This window comes from Varroa destructor, unplaced genomic scaffold (genome assembly GCF_002443255.2).
Source record: "Varroa destructor unplaced genomic scaffold, Vdes_3.0 BEIS01000002.1, whole genome shotgun sequence".
NCBI classification, from domain to species: Eukaryota; Metazoa; Arthropoda; class Arachnida; order Mesostigmata; family Varroidae; genus Varroa; species Varroa destructor.
Window position 1 is genome coordinate 19,972,945 of NW_019211455.1, and position 13,848 is coordinate 19,986,792.

Genomic DNA, 13,848 nt, shown 5'->3' on the forward strand with positions numbered 1-13,848 from the left:
AAAGTGATCGTGGCGCCAATCGTAGTCAGTTTGTCATATCTGCGATCGTACTACACGGGTTTTTCGTCGTGTGGCTTGTTCTTTTCTGTTTCGTCATCTGTTACTTGCCTCAAGAAGACGAAAAGGACGAAGTTGGAGACGAAGTGGAAGCGTCAAGACATCTCTCTCGTTTAGTCGCTCGCTTTCTCCGCCTGCGATCTAGTAGACCCAGTCAGCTAGCTCGTGCTTAGCTCGTTCAATCGGCGTCACGCTCTATCCACCACTCTATCCAGCAGTCTCTTGACGCTCAGGCCTGCTGACGTTCGACTGCCGCGGGCTGAGCAGTTGCCGCTGCCCTGCTACGACTTCGACCGCAGCTGCTGCCGCTGCTCGTGACCGGTGTGGTACAGGCTGTGTTTGTTTGTGTGTCCGTGTGTCTCTATGCGTATCTGTCTTGGTATTTTGTAAACGCGTGTTCTCTCTGTCTGTCTTGACGCGGCTCACATAGCCACACCGCATGTTGCTGCTACTGCAGCGCTACCGTCACGACAACCGACGTCAACCGCAGCATCAGTACGATCTTGGCGACCACTCGCTCACTGCTACCAGTAATTGGTCAGCCAGAGCGACGATTGCCGGCGAATCTGCTAGCAAGCTAGCGATTTAGCACCGCCTCTTGGCCCGCCCATCACACGCTGCCGCTGCAGCAGCAGGTACTGCCCGTTGCTGGTCGCGACGGCTGCTACGGTAGCCGTGTTGCCGCGGCAACGACGCTGTTGGCCGCAAAGCTCCGGTTGGCGGAGTCGCTCCGTGATCGCTAACAGAACGTTCCTGACCGCGTGTCGGCAGGGAGTCCGTGTGAAGCAGAGAGCTTGTCGCAATCGTAGCTTACTAGCTGCCTGGTAGCGACAGTAACTGAAGAATCGTATGCAGCAGTAGCAGTAGCAGCAGCAATATCAGTACGACGACGACGACGACGACTATTGGTATTAGTAAGAAGAATCGACTGTACAATAAAGAAATTGATGGGCTTCGACGCGTCCAAGCTGCTCGGTTGTGCTGTACTGAAGGAGGCTGCGGTGTGCGCGAAACACAGCAGTAAGTAAGTCAGTTACAGTGATTACTGTGTGAGGATCTACAAGGACAAGCAAGTTGAAATAAGTTACTCTTGTGGTTGAAATCTGAAAAGTTGAGTTAGCACGAACTGTGTATAGTTGATGGAGACTAACAGTAAGTTAACAGAGGTTTAATCTTGGCAACACAAAAAATCTGTGACGAAGACGAGATTGAGTGCGGCTACGAATAGTTCTCGATGCCAGGAGAGTTTTGTTACTGCCTCATTCAGTGTGTTTTATGACTTGTGCGATACTTGTTGTGAGCTGTGTGCTTGCAGACATTGTGAACCTTGGATTCGTACAAAAACGACCTAAAAACGACGAAAAAAAGACAGGCTGCGACGAGGATTAATTACACTTAGTTACTGACGGAATCAGGAGACCTGGAATTGTTGGACTCGGTGAACGAACTGTTGGACTGGATTGGGGGCACCGTGATAGTAGGTTACAAGTACCGCATGACTTCGTATATCACCGCCGGCACCTGGTGCGATTGTAGAGTTTGAGGGCCTAATCCACCAATCCGAGTGGATCCTGAAGTGTTGGAAACGAAATAAACGTAACGGTTAGAATATGATGTCACAGATGTTAACCGCCGGCACGCCTTCGGGCGGTTCCGCTCAGAATCTTCTACAAATGTGCAGGTAAGTAGTAGTAAATATAATGAAGCAATTATACGGGTATATTGATGCACAACCAGTCGAGAAAGCCATATCTCGAATCAGTCATATCTGTACTGCCGGTAACGCTGAAAATAGGTATCGTTCGTAGAATTATCTGTTCCTATCCATCTCCGTTTAAGCGTTAGGGTTTTCGAGACGTTTGCCTGCAGTTCTCATGATAATGCTTTGCATTTTAGAGAAACGTTTAATTAGAAGTATGGCGCAAAGCAGACGCGTGTTGCGCATTTTTTCTTTACGATCAGGACTCTTTTGAGCGTCCCTATTATTTATATTGGGCAGACCTTAAGCTTATTTTGTCCACTGTCCATATACGTACCATCCTGCTCAGGTATACATGCCATTAGCAAACAAAAAACAGTAAAATAAAAAAAAAAATACGCACTACAATACATTGCAAAACACAGTGCGATACGTACTACATGCGCCCTTTTTATGATCTGCTCTCGTTCATTTTCTCAAAATACATCTGCTGCCTCATAATTTCACGCGACTTACAGCGATCTGCAACCGTTAAGAACAACGTACGTCGGTACGTTCGCAGCCGTATAACTCTTAAGTAACAAATGCGATAACAAAGTGAGATACCCAGTAGACCTATATAGTGAAACTTATAGCGTTTCAGAACTGAAGGCCAAAAAGATGAGATGCTTGTCCGTGTAGCGCTTTTAGACTGCGTCTTAGGCCCTGCTTGGCTCTCTTTTGCGTCTCTAGTGGGCGATCTCGTAAGGCGCTGTCATATCGGAGGCTATAGCTAAAAGATGTGAAAGGTATCGCGATCGACAACGGTCGAAGTGCCATTGAAGAAAAGTCGTTTTTCTGTATGCGATCTGGATGCGATCACGACGTCTCTGTATTTCGATGGGTGTCACTTTGTATAACGAAGAGCTAAATATTAGTTAGTCCCTTGGATCCGAGCTCTTGAGTGACTCTCAATTCTTGGGTGTTCACAAGACGGGGTATTTGCCGTTTGTTGTCGCTATTGTCCGGTGTGCCGTTGTTGTATCACTAGAACGACACAGTCAATCGAAGCTGTTTAACTTTGTCCTTTTTTTTTCACGCATAAGGATAGTTGTGGGAGGATTAACGGAGCTAAAGGACCCAAAAAATGATAGTTCGGCCTCATCAAGCGGTTTATGTGCTCCACCTTTTCTTGGGTTGCTGCTGATGTCGACGGCTTTTTCTTGAGTGTATTCCTGAGCGAAGAATAGATATACTCCAAGCTCCACACCCATATCCAAGTCGAGCCGACCATTCTTGAGATCAGCCTTAAGCTTTTGAACAGTCGCAGGTACTTAGGATACTCCCCATGCCATACCGAATACGCTGCCCAACAGCGCTTTGACAACTCTACCAAGCTGGTTATTTTTCAGGCATTCTTCAACGACCGCACTCTTACAATGGGTCGAGATAGAAGAAGAAAAAACTGAACCTGTTGATGACTAACTTATTTCGACGCTAACTACGCACCGTTTCGGCATAACAAGCAAGCTTTACAATAGAACTTTACGTTTCCTTTTTAATGCGGTTGAAAAGCGTTTTTATTTGTATGTTTATCTTAGTCTTCTTGACAATGACATCGATGACCGCTTACACCGATGCTCACGTTATGCAGTCGTCCAACGAAATTGGTACGCGAGGCCGCTAGTTCACCGAGCCTCGTACATTTTAACGATTGCCCTATTGTCGCTGGATAAGAACGATTTCTGCTATAACGCTTTTGAGTGTCGTGTACGCGATATCTGGAAACGCCAGCGGCTTTTATACACAAAGCGCATGAAGAGCTCCTATTGGAAGAGGGAGCTGATTCCGTTGGACATCGATGTCCAGCGCGAACCTGTGCGCGCAGTAAACGCCACCACTTCTCCACTGCCTCAGACATTAAAAGTCAATTGACGCAATTCAAAGTATGATTTGCTTATTTTGTTTGGCCTTAGGCCCCTACCGAAACGACCACTGCAACGAACGCCTGACGCTTTTCAAATTTCACGTGCGAAAATACACCGTAAAGGCTACCGCTGCCCGAATTGGATATTGGAAGATAATCATTATAAAACCATTTTTACTCGCTTTTTTTTGGTTGCCTTCTAATCGCTTGGCTGTAGCTGCTGGCGCATTTAAACAATATTCCGAACAATAGCTTCAAAACCGTTAATATTAGCAGTGTCTGATCACCCATGAAACCTGCGAAGGTCTTGTACGCTTGTCATAGGACCTTCATCGCATTTTTCCACAGCAGCTTGTTTTGACAGTCAGAACTGGCCTCTACAGTTCGTTCTATATAAGCTCTACAGGAAATAGTCTACCGTTTCGGTTTATCACTAAACAGAGTAAGTTTACCATATTTAATGCTATCCATTAATGAAAATTATGAACGTTTACAGCATAGCGTAAGGTAGCTTTTTACCTATATTAATAATACTATATGTTAAGCTCGTGTACCTCTATGTTTCAAGTTGTATGTCCGGTCCGGACCACGAAACGAAATCTGTCTATGCCTAGGTTCGAACCTGGACCACAACGTGCCCCTAACATTAGCATCCAAATCCGTTACCTACCGAGCCACCACGGGAACCTACCGGAATTCAGTCAATTGCCCGTTGCTACCTAAAATCGCTTCTCCGAAACATATTTATTTGTGATCGGATTTCTTCAGATGTGACCATAAAAATATAACGAGATTTTGAGGTCGCTTACTAGATTGGCACCATAAGCATACCGTCAAGCCTCTGCATATCAGCTAGCCCATGCCGTAAAAACATTTCCTGATACAGCCAAATCGTCTAACGAATCGCACTGCTATATAACAACAATATTTCAATCGATATTTATTCTCGAGTTGCGCGTTGAGCTTGCAGCGGTACCGCAGCGAGCGTAAATTCCAGCGTCCTTTTGTCCTGCTGCAGGCCATGACGGTAGACACGGCTACTGACCCGACAACTGGCTAGAGACTATGATTTAGAATTTTAGTAAACGGTGCCAGCGCGCCATCACTGTACGCCAATCTTGCATAGAACAGAGCAAAGTTACAAATTTGCTTGAACGGTCTGCGGGTAGCAATCATATAGGCCACCAATACGTAAGATCGTGGCCGCGCGCCGATATGGGTATTAAATCAACAACGTCTGCTGGACCGCAACTTACTGGTAAATCCAATCTACTGCAATAATAAGAAATGCCCTGGAAGCGATGTAAGGATGGGGACTTCTTATCCTGAAAACAGTCACGTACCTTTGAGGAAATACATTGCCAAAGTCAAATGGTAACTGGGCGCTTCGCAGTGTTTCGTAGCAAAACTACTGGTAAAATAAGGGCCGATGAGCTAACGAACATCATCCAATGACAATTTTGATCGATATCGATTGGTATCAACGGGATGTCAGCTGGGTATTTGGCGACAGCGCGTACATCACAGATCAATTTGACCGTTGACAAAAAAAAAAAAAAGAAAATAACAAATATGAAATGTTACAGAACTTTAGTTTAGTTGCCACCGCTTTACGTAATACATTTTTGGCTTTGTCGACGGTTGCGGGCGATGATTGTATTGTTAGATGCTAGCACTGCTTATTCGACTAGAAAATACGTATAATGAGATCATACTAAATACTGAAAAAGCGTTCACTTCCAATAGTTGGGTATTTGTTGATCTCGTACAGCATCGTTCGCATTCATCATATACTTAGTGTTACACATATGTAGTGCCCCTCTAATGCACAAAAATTGTAGTCAGGCACAATCATCTTGAAGGAGATGCTTTTCCAATCACCCGCATCATATATCATTCTTATTTCAAGATCTTATTAGACCAAAGCTGAATAGAAAATTTAACTGCCTAACGACGGCAAATCCGATACCCATCTGCTCATCGCCTCCCTGTAATCAAAATAACCTCGATCTCGCCTTCTGTCAGTGTAAATTTGTCCGACGATGCCCCACCAGTGAGTCCGCGCGGTTCATCTAACCAGAACACGTGTGAGCTTTCTACCCTTATTTGCTACGCTGCACTTCACTACAGCAACAACGCTCATTCTGTATTGCACCGTCCGCGTTACCGTTGGGTAACTATGGTTGCACAAGAAACGTACTTTCATGGAGTCGATCGTTCGTATCGGTCCCGTTGCTTTGGTCAGCTCATCCTGGGCCCAACTTTCCCACAAAGTTTTGCCGTTACCCCACGATGGGTTCTCCCTCTTATACGACCCCGCAAATCGCCTCTTGACGCCACGGCCAGCTTTGCCGTCGCCGACGTGCTCCTGTTATGACGGTGAGCGGCAGCGGTAAAGCCTCCCTCTGCATCGGGTCCGACGTAGCTCAGAACACTGTGACTAGTTTTGGAAACCGAATCACAGCCCCTAATAACACTGTCAGCTACGATCAACAAGCACAGCACTGCTATACAGAGGCTCGCCATACGCCATTATAAGGCTCACTAGCCTGTTAGACCCCTACCTTCTCTACTAAGAGCCTGCATTGCGAGCGGTTCGATGCTCTTGCTGACGGCATCAGCGCACGAGGTGCTTTACGTGGCCGGCATAGTTGCTTGTACTGCTACTGCGACAACGAACAGAGCTGCAATGACACAAGAACGATTTCTACATCTTCTTGTCGTTCAGTCTCGTCGTTTTATGTCGCCTCGATCTTTAGCTTTTCTCGAAGAAACTCACTGATGTGGAACGAACGCTATTGACATTCATGTCACCACAGCCGCGTAAGCAGCGGCCGAAACAACAAACACATGGGTAACCTAACGTTGCCAAACGGCATCCCTTGTCATAATGGTAGCGGCGATGAGAATCGATGTAAAAATGAACTTAACTTTACTTCGGTAGCTTCCGTGCACCGGCTATTGCTATAGACTACAGCACCTCTCACGACTCCCCCAGAGCTTTCCCCACGATGATGCTGCGGCAACGATTTGATGTCTCCATCACATTCGATGGACGCTTTGATGTAGGCGAAAATCGACCAGGGGAAGTTCTAATACGATAGAGCAAAAACGTGAGAGAAGAAGAAAGAGCGAGAGAGAAGGATCCAAAACGGTCAAAGAACGATCGAGTAAACAGAGTTTTTAGATGGTTCTGGTGGCGCCGACAACTACGATGATGAAGTGGCCTGATGCTGCTTTCTCCTGGTTGATGGAGTTTAATGGAAGGACGGTTAAGTAGAGGAGAAGCTTTTTGTAGGTTCCTGTGCAGTTTTAGCATACTGATAGCTAGCTATAGTACTCGAATACCCAATGCTCAACAGATTCTGTCAACGTACGTGCATATTGCTCTCAATGTACAAGATTACGTGCAAAGGGAACGTGCAACAATACAGCAGCGTGTTCTATGTACTATGTTTTGTTTGTTAAATGTTTGTATCTGAAAAAACAACAAATGGGAAGAGTCGGACAACGGAAACCTGCCCCATTTGCCAGAAACTTCTACAGTTGACGCGCTCTTGCCGAATTTTATCGTATCGCTCTATCTGCACGTGTTGACGCTACCGCTAGTTTAGTTTTCCATGTAATAGTTAGTACCACTTTGATAAGAGATTATTATTACAGTAGCTGTTACTGGTCTGGTACGCATATCGCTGTTTATAATCCTGTCGATCAGATGTAGGATCAATCGTGTGATCACGTTAAGGATCATACGAATCTGCGCTACCTAGACCTCGCGCCTGCTTCGTGAAATGATTTTCTAATTGATGCCAAGCAACAGGTCAGGGTAAAATTCCAGATTCCCTGTCGGTTCCTGATTAGTCTACATCATTTTTCTCTGTGCTTCTTACCGTAAAGATGACGCTGGCTTGATACGATTCGATCGATTAGTAAGCGCACCGTTGCTTCAGGCGAGTTGCCGTATCGAGAGACGACAAGCCGCTGCTACAGTTTCTTTCTGCCATTATTGTATCGAGGCTTCGATCATCTGTCATTTTTTGACCCCGAGAAAATAATCGACGACAAGACAAACATTAAACAATGGTACTGGTCCGCGATAGCCAATAACCGACAGGTTACCAACAATCGAGGCAGGACTCACCGTTCGTCTCAAGTGACCACAACAACAAATTAACAACAAGGGTACGAACAACAATAAGTTATCAATTGGCCTGCCACCGGCCACATAAAAATGAAGCAGAAACGACGACGCAATCCAAATTGTTCCTATACCGCTCCTTGACGTTTCTGAGTACCTTGAAGGATATTACATATGGCATGTTTGATTCGTCTCGGACCTATGTATATTTCACAATGCTTCAGCGGGACCTGTGTCGCGCGAGTGATATTTTACCTAACCGCAACAGATATATTAAATAGAGAGTCCGTGCGTATCGGCACATTGCTCACATACATCATAGCTGGGTTATTATACTTAAAGATATAACCTTAACAATAAAAAATAATGATAATTATCCGACGTTTATCATTTGCTGAGACGGCCGAGGGACTTGGGCTAGACTTACTTGACTGTGTTGTACGTGTACCCCTATCTCGCTGTCAGCTTTTTTTTTTATCAGTCGTTTTATTAGTCAATCAGCCACCCGAACAGAGTAGGGTTTTTTACTTGTGCGTGTTTGCTCGAATCTCAAGTGAAAATCTCAAAAGTAACAGGGAACGCGATGCATATTTTTATTCCCAACTCGTTTAGATTGTTTGTGCTGAGCCTCGTACCTTGGGAGGTCTTTAAAGTAACAAGCTTTTCACATGATGATATTCTGCCAGAACTAATGCTCTATCTCAACGAAAGCTGGACAGCTTGTTCTCGTTGTCAATCTCTCCTGAAGCCCGCTTGTTCCATACGACTGAGACATAGTAATTCACTAGTAGCGTTATGACGATTGGCCCTCTCAAGCCACGCTTCATACTGGACTCCCACGACGATCCGGCAAATGCCTACAACCGCTTGTGTGTCCGAAATTTCAAAAGATGGATTTGACCTTCAAACGGATGGACGAAGGACATATTGACACTAATTAGTATGAATCAAACTCGTGAGCGTGCACTCGAAATAACGAACAGTTGGTCTTAAAATCACATCGTAGCTACGTATATCGTTGGGAGTCCGTAAGCCTGTTTCTATCATTCATTAAATTGTTACATTGAATCAAATGAATGTAATTGGAACGTCCTTGAGCTTTCTACGTTACCTTACATTACCATGGCCGCAGTATATTATTTAGGTAGCTCGGCCACTAAAATTGTGGGTCTCGCGTACGGGCGTGTAGATGAGACGAATCTAGGGCATTCGCTTGTCTTCAATACAGTAACCAATAAGCGGCAAATGCTCAGTTTCTTTGCATTATCTAGCGAACCGTACTGAACAAGGATGGATAAATTATCCAGCCGCCTTGGGCGAGTGCATAATTCGATCGCTTTGGTACGCAACTTGTCCCGAAGCTGACGTGTTCTTCGGAAGGCTTCATTTAGCGTAATCAATTAAGTTTCTGTTTAATTCGCAATACGTATGCACTCGAACATCTAATTTAGTATTTGAGACTAAACACATTACGTTACATAAACACATAATACGTACGTTTACGTAAGTTTATTAAGTTGATCAAACTTCCAAGTTTCGGTCGCTGTCTCTTTTATAAACGAGCGAACGAACGCGTAGCTCGCCAACAACCAAAGAAAACGCTGAAATTTACTGTACTTCAAACGCAAGACCAAATGGCGCGGATAAAGTATAGATTGCTTTTTTTTTTTTTTTAACCACCAACCCGCAGACGCTTCTGACCAGAAGCTCAGGCGAATTGTTACCGTGCCGCCTTCATGGCTATGACAATGATTGTCATCATTATTAGATCAATACGCTACGCTGACAAATATCGCCTCGTTATTACGGGTTGCAAATATCTGAAATTAGAGCTCAAATCGGAATGAAGCTGAAAAAAAATGAAGGCTTATCTTAGAGAGAAAAGGGGGAAAAAGTCGACAAATGAATGATGAATCGTGTCGTAGAAACATGCACTACGAGCGTTTGATGGATTTAATAAACTAGTTGATAACTGATGACCTCATCACGATGAGCGGTTCCATAGAGTAATATATGGCACTAATAGCATTACAAGTCACATAGGCTAGTGTGACTAAGTTTAGGTCCACTATATTTGTGGATATTCAAAGGGACAAACCTACACACTATCATAACAAACCTGTACGCCGTCTGGCTCAGACGGCTTGCCCTCAGCAGGAAGCAAGGTCTGTTTCTGTCCGGGTTCGAACTCCACAACGTGCCCCAAAGGTTGCCAGGCAAATACGTTGACTACTGGGCCATTACACTGATCATGCCAAGTTTGTTTGACGACCACATGATCAGAAGCATTATAATAAGGGTTCAACCACCGTAAGAACGGCTCCTAGCCAAGGGCGAATCCTAAAAATTGATATAGAATTTCATATCAACGGACATTGATAATAACCACTGGCAAATAATATCCGAAAAAATCAGAGGAAGCTAAAAGAAAGTACAGCCACAACAGAAGATCATATAAGTTTCTTATATAAGAGTACGCAACCATCAAAATTATAGTATGATCTCCAGTCTATACAAAGGAATGCATTAGTGATAACGGCTCTAATTTGTGTACAAGGAGGAACGTTTGTTGTGAACATTCTTTCGCTATTTGTTTGTGTTTGCAATATAATTATTCAGAAGGAACAAACGTTATCAGCAGGCACACGCGAGTAAAGGCCATGGAATAATGAAATATGGAGTAGGAGTATCATAGCAGGCCTATAGCTAAGTATATTGTACATTTATAGTGAAAATGGCTTTGTTAATTGATATATCCACGTAACGGCACGGACATAACTGCACTCTTGTAAGTTCATTTTTATTCTCGATTTCATTTTGCGCCTGCATTGATTAGTAACTACTGCATAAGTTGACGACGACAGATACGAGCAAAACTTCTGTTGAAACATTGTTTAGAGAACACCCGATGGCAATTCGAATAAAGAAATTTTTCTGGCAATAGTCACCACGTCAGCGGGCCGAGAAAAACCCAATCATAAAACACAGCTCATTGCTCTACAGGCCACATATCTGGCCGATATCGATCTATCAGCGTATACGATGTGACCTTAACAATAGCGGCACGATATCAGGCACAAACCAGGTCTTCGGTTCGGAAGAGGTCGCTTAGTGGCGTTTTTATGCATTCTGCTGCGTGCGCTTAATTTTCTTTCTATGCTTTTAAGAGTCGCGTATGTTTTATTTTTAGATTTACTTATAGGAGATTATTTATATCAGACCCCCAATTCAGAGTAGGTGTTTATTACTATAGTATTTAAACCGTCATTATTGGCACGTTCCTGAATATGCGTTTCGCATAGATGCATGTAAAACAGTAGCCGTTCACATGAAGAATCGATACCCACTCCTCTTGTATCGTGGTTTCGTCGTACGATGGTCCGTCTCTTCTTTCGCGCTACGATGAAGTAAATAACCTTGTAAATCGTGGATACCTACTGTAGCTATAAGCTTTACTAATCATACCCATAGATGTCGCTAGTAGGTCTCAAAGTTTGGCTTGACACACTTCGAGTGACTTCGCCAATGCTCAAGACAGAACTGAACGAATAATTAAACCATTTCAACTTAGGTTCTGCCTTAAACCAATCAGTGGTTGATGTTGTAGTTACGTGTCAATCAACAACGACCGACAGGTTTCCCTAAGTCTGGTTAGAAAAAGGGATATATATCGGCATCCATTGGTAAAACTCGGCCCATTGGCGGTGTGTGTAGCGCACCGCATTGTTGTCGTTGAAGGGCGTACTGACCCTTTGTGATTCTCCATGCACTGTACATTAAGACGGGTCCATCTGGCAACAGACCTACTGCTGATGTCACTGAACACTGAAATGCAACGTCGCGCAGGGCCCGATCGTTCCACAACAGAAACATTTCTCAGACGGGAAACCTAGCCGAAAGCGTCGCCGCTTCGTCATCTGCCCCATTTCATTGCTCTAACGGATGGGAGGCGGTCGTTATTAGGGCTTTCGTTCGTCAATGCTTTCGATAGTATTTCACATAAGAGGTGCTTCAAAGTGGAGTGGAGACATCTGAGGACTAGTGACCAGTGCCAGCAATGACTCAGCTACACACCGAGTGCCCTTAGCCTTCGTATGGCGATATTGAAACAGAATTGAAAGCCTGAAAGTAGGCGAGTTCACGGCTTCTCAAGTCAACTTAACTTTTGAGGGCAAATAACACAGCTAAGGATAGCTCAGCTTGGTTCATGGGGTCTGATGACAATTGCAGATAGTAAACCACGCTTCAGTCGCTGCTGGTAACCGAACTGCCGAGCATCAATTTCACCTTATGGGATCGCCTTCCCCATTTCACCTCATATCAATTTCCGCTGTTTCGTTCTTTAGCTCGATTTGACTATATATATATATATATATATATATATATATATATATATGTATGTAGCAAGCACTCTGGCTCAACAGTTGAGAATGCCAGGGCCAACTATATATTTTTCTCATGTACTTGGAGCGCTTCGGTGCACTCCAAGACAACAAAACAACCGCGGCCATATTAAAAGGGTTGGCAGCGAAAGCATGAATGACGTTCACTCCCGATGATTTTTAATGATGATTATTGTTATTATTTTGCTTTTGCGATAGATAATTTTTACGCTGTAACTCCTTCTGCTCGTGGCCAGATAACTTGTTGTCATTTCTATTACTTTTCGTGGCCACTTCATATTATCACCTCTTCTGCGCACTAATTTTCTTACGATTTTGCTTAGCTTACCATATAAACGAAGCTGTCCTATTGCTCAACCTCAAGCTCAGCTCCTGTTGGTGATGCGATTTTTGCTCCTAGCCATTGGACGATTGGCCTCTAGAGATTACGTCGTTGTTGAATATCCCGAACTCAGCTGGCTCGGTCTGCTCAAGAATCAGAACTAGAAAACTGAGCCGAAAACTTCCAGCTCTGGGTTGAAGACGAGTGACGTCCGAAATAAGGATGCTTAGCAGAAAAAACTGACGACGTCCTCTGGCTATCGTAGATGGCCGGCAACGTTGGTCAATGACGAGAAATTGTATTTGAGCCATCTTAGATTTGCCTTCTTGTCGACTTTCTTATAGCGTCTAGCTAATGTTTGAGGAATTATTTATAGGAATCTGAACTGCCAGCCGATCATCTAGTCAAAGCATCCCTAGCCAAGCGGAGCACTGCAGACGTTCAGCTCTTTAGCGGTCTGTCCCTCGAAAGCATAGCTAAATATGCCCACTAGTTAATGCGGCTCTTAAGCTGTTCATACAGGTATCCTAATAGAATACCGTAATGAAGAAACGAGGGAGCGTCTAATATCCTATTTTTCACTCCCCATCAATATCCATAATGCACAGTCGCGCTCTTTCTCTCTTGTGGTTTTTAACTTGTTTTTTTTTTATTGTCGTTTATTGAAGTTTTGCCAGCTTAAAGTTGCCGGCGAATGGTAATTTGTTTGATTTAGCATTTTCGCTACTAACAGCCTTCTTGGCAATCAACGCCTTTCATCATGGCCGTTCAAGTCACTAGAAGTATAGATAAATTTATAATATATATGTATCCATCTGTTGGGTAAGACGGATGGTGGCTAGGGCAAGCCTGTTGGTTCATTCAACTACGTGTTCATCTCCCCATTAGCGACTCGCTATTCGGTGTTCAACACGGTTTCCGTAGAGTTACCATGTCACCGTTAACATGATTCGTCTTCTCAGGAGAACAGTCGGGCCGGGTGCCCTCATAAACCTTGAGGTCATCGCCAGACCTAGCCAGCAGCGCAGGTAGACTTGCTTTTCAGTATAGCGCACTCGCAGCGTCACATAGCAGCGTCACTCACAAATACATATAAACAAATAAACAAGCGAACAAATTATAGAATCTGCTAGGCTGTAGTTGTATATATTAATTATACTATTCGGGTTAAAATTTCTACTGTAGGACGTTAAAAAGATAGAGTGAGAGCATGAACGAATAGAGGCATATGATAACTTTGTTCAATATCAAAGCGCACAAGGGACTCGTGCGGAACGATTGATTTCTATAGCACTTGTCATTATACTTTTATCTAACTGTATA

General features: G+C 44.0%; 1 protein-coding gene across 2 annotated transcripts in view; it reads left to right on the forward strand.

The window, feature by feature from the left end:
- The first annotated feature begins 784 nt into the window (after positions 1–784).
- The window catches only part of dysf (neuronal PAS domain protein dysfusion), a 57,002-nt gene continuing 43,938 nt past the window's right edge, over positions 785–13,848 (forward strand). The window contains exon 1 of one of the 2 annotated variants that reach the window (XM_022789930.2): positions 785–1,738. In XM_022789930.2, coding sequence (XP_022645665.1) covers positions 1,668–1,738 — 71 coding nt within the window. In that variant the 5' untranslated portion in view covers positions 785–1,667. The remainder of the gene's footprint in view (positions 1,739–13,848) is intronic. The other variant, XM_022789931.2, reaches the window with a different exon arrangement.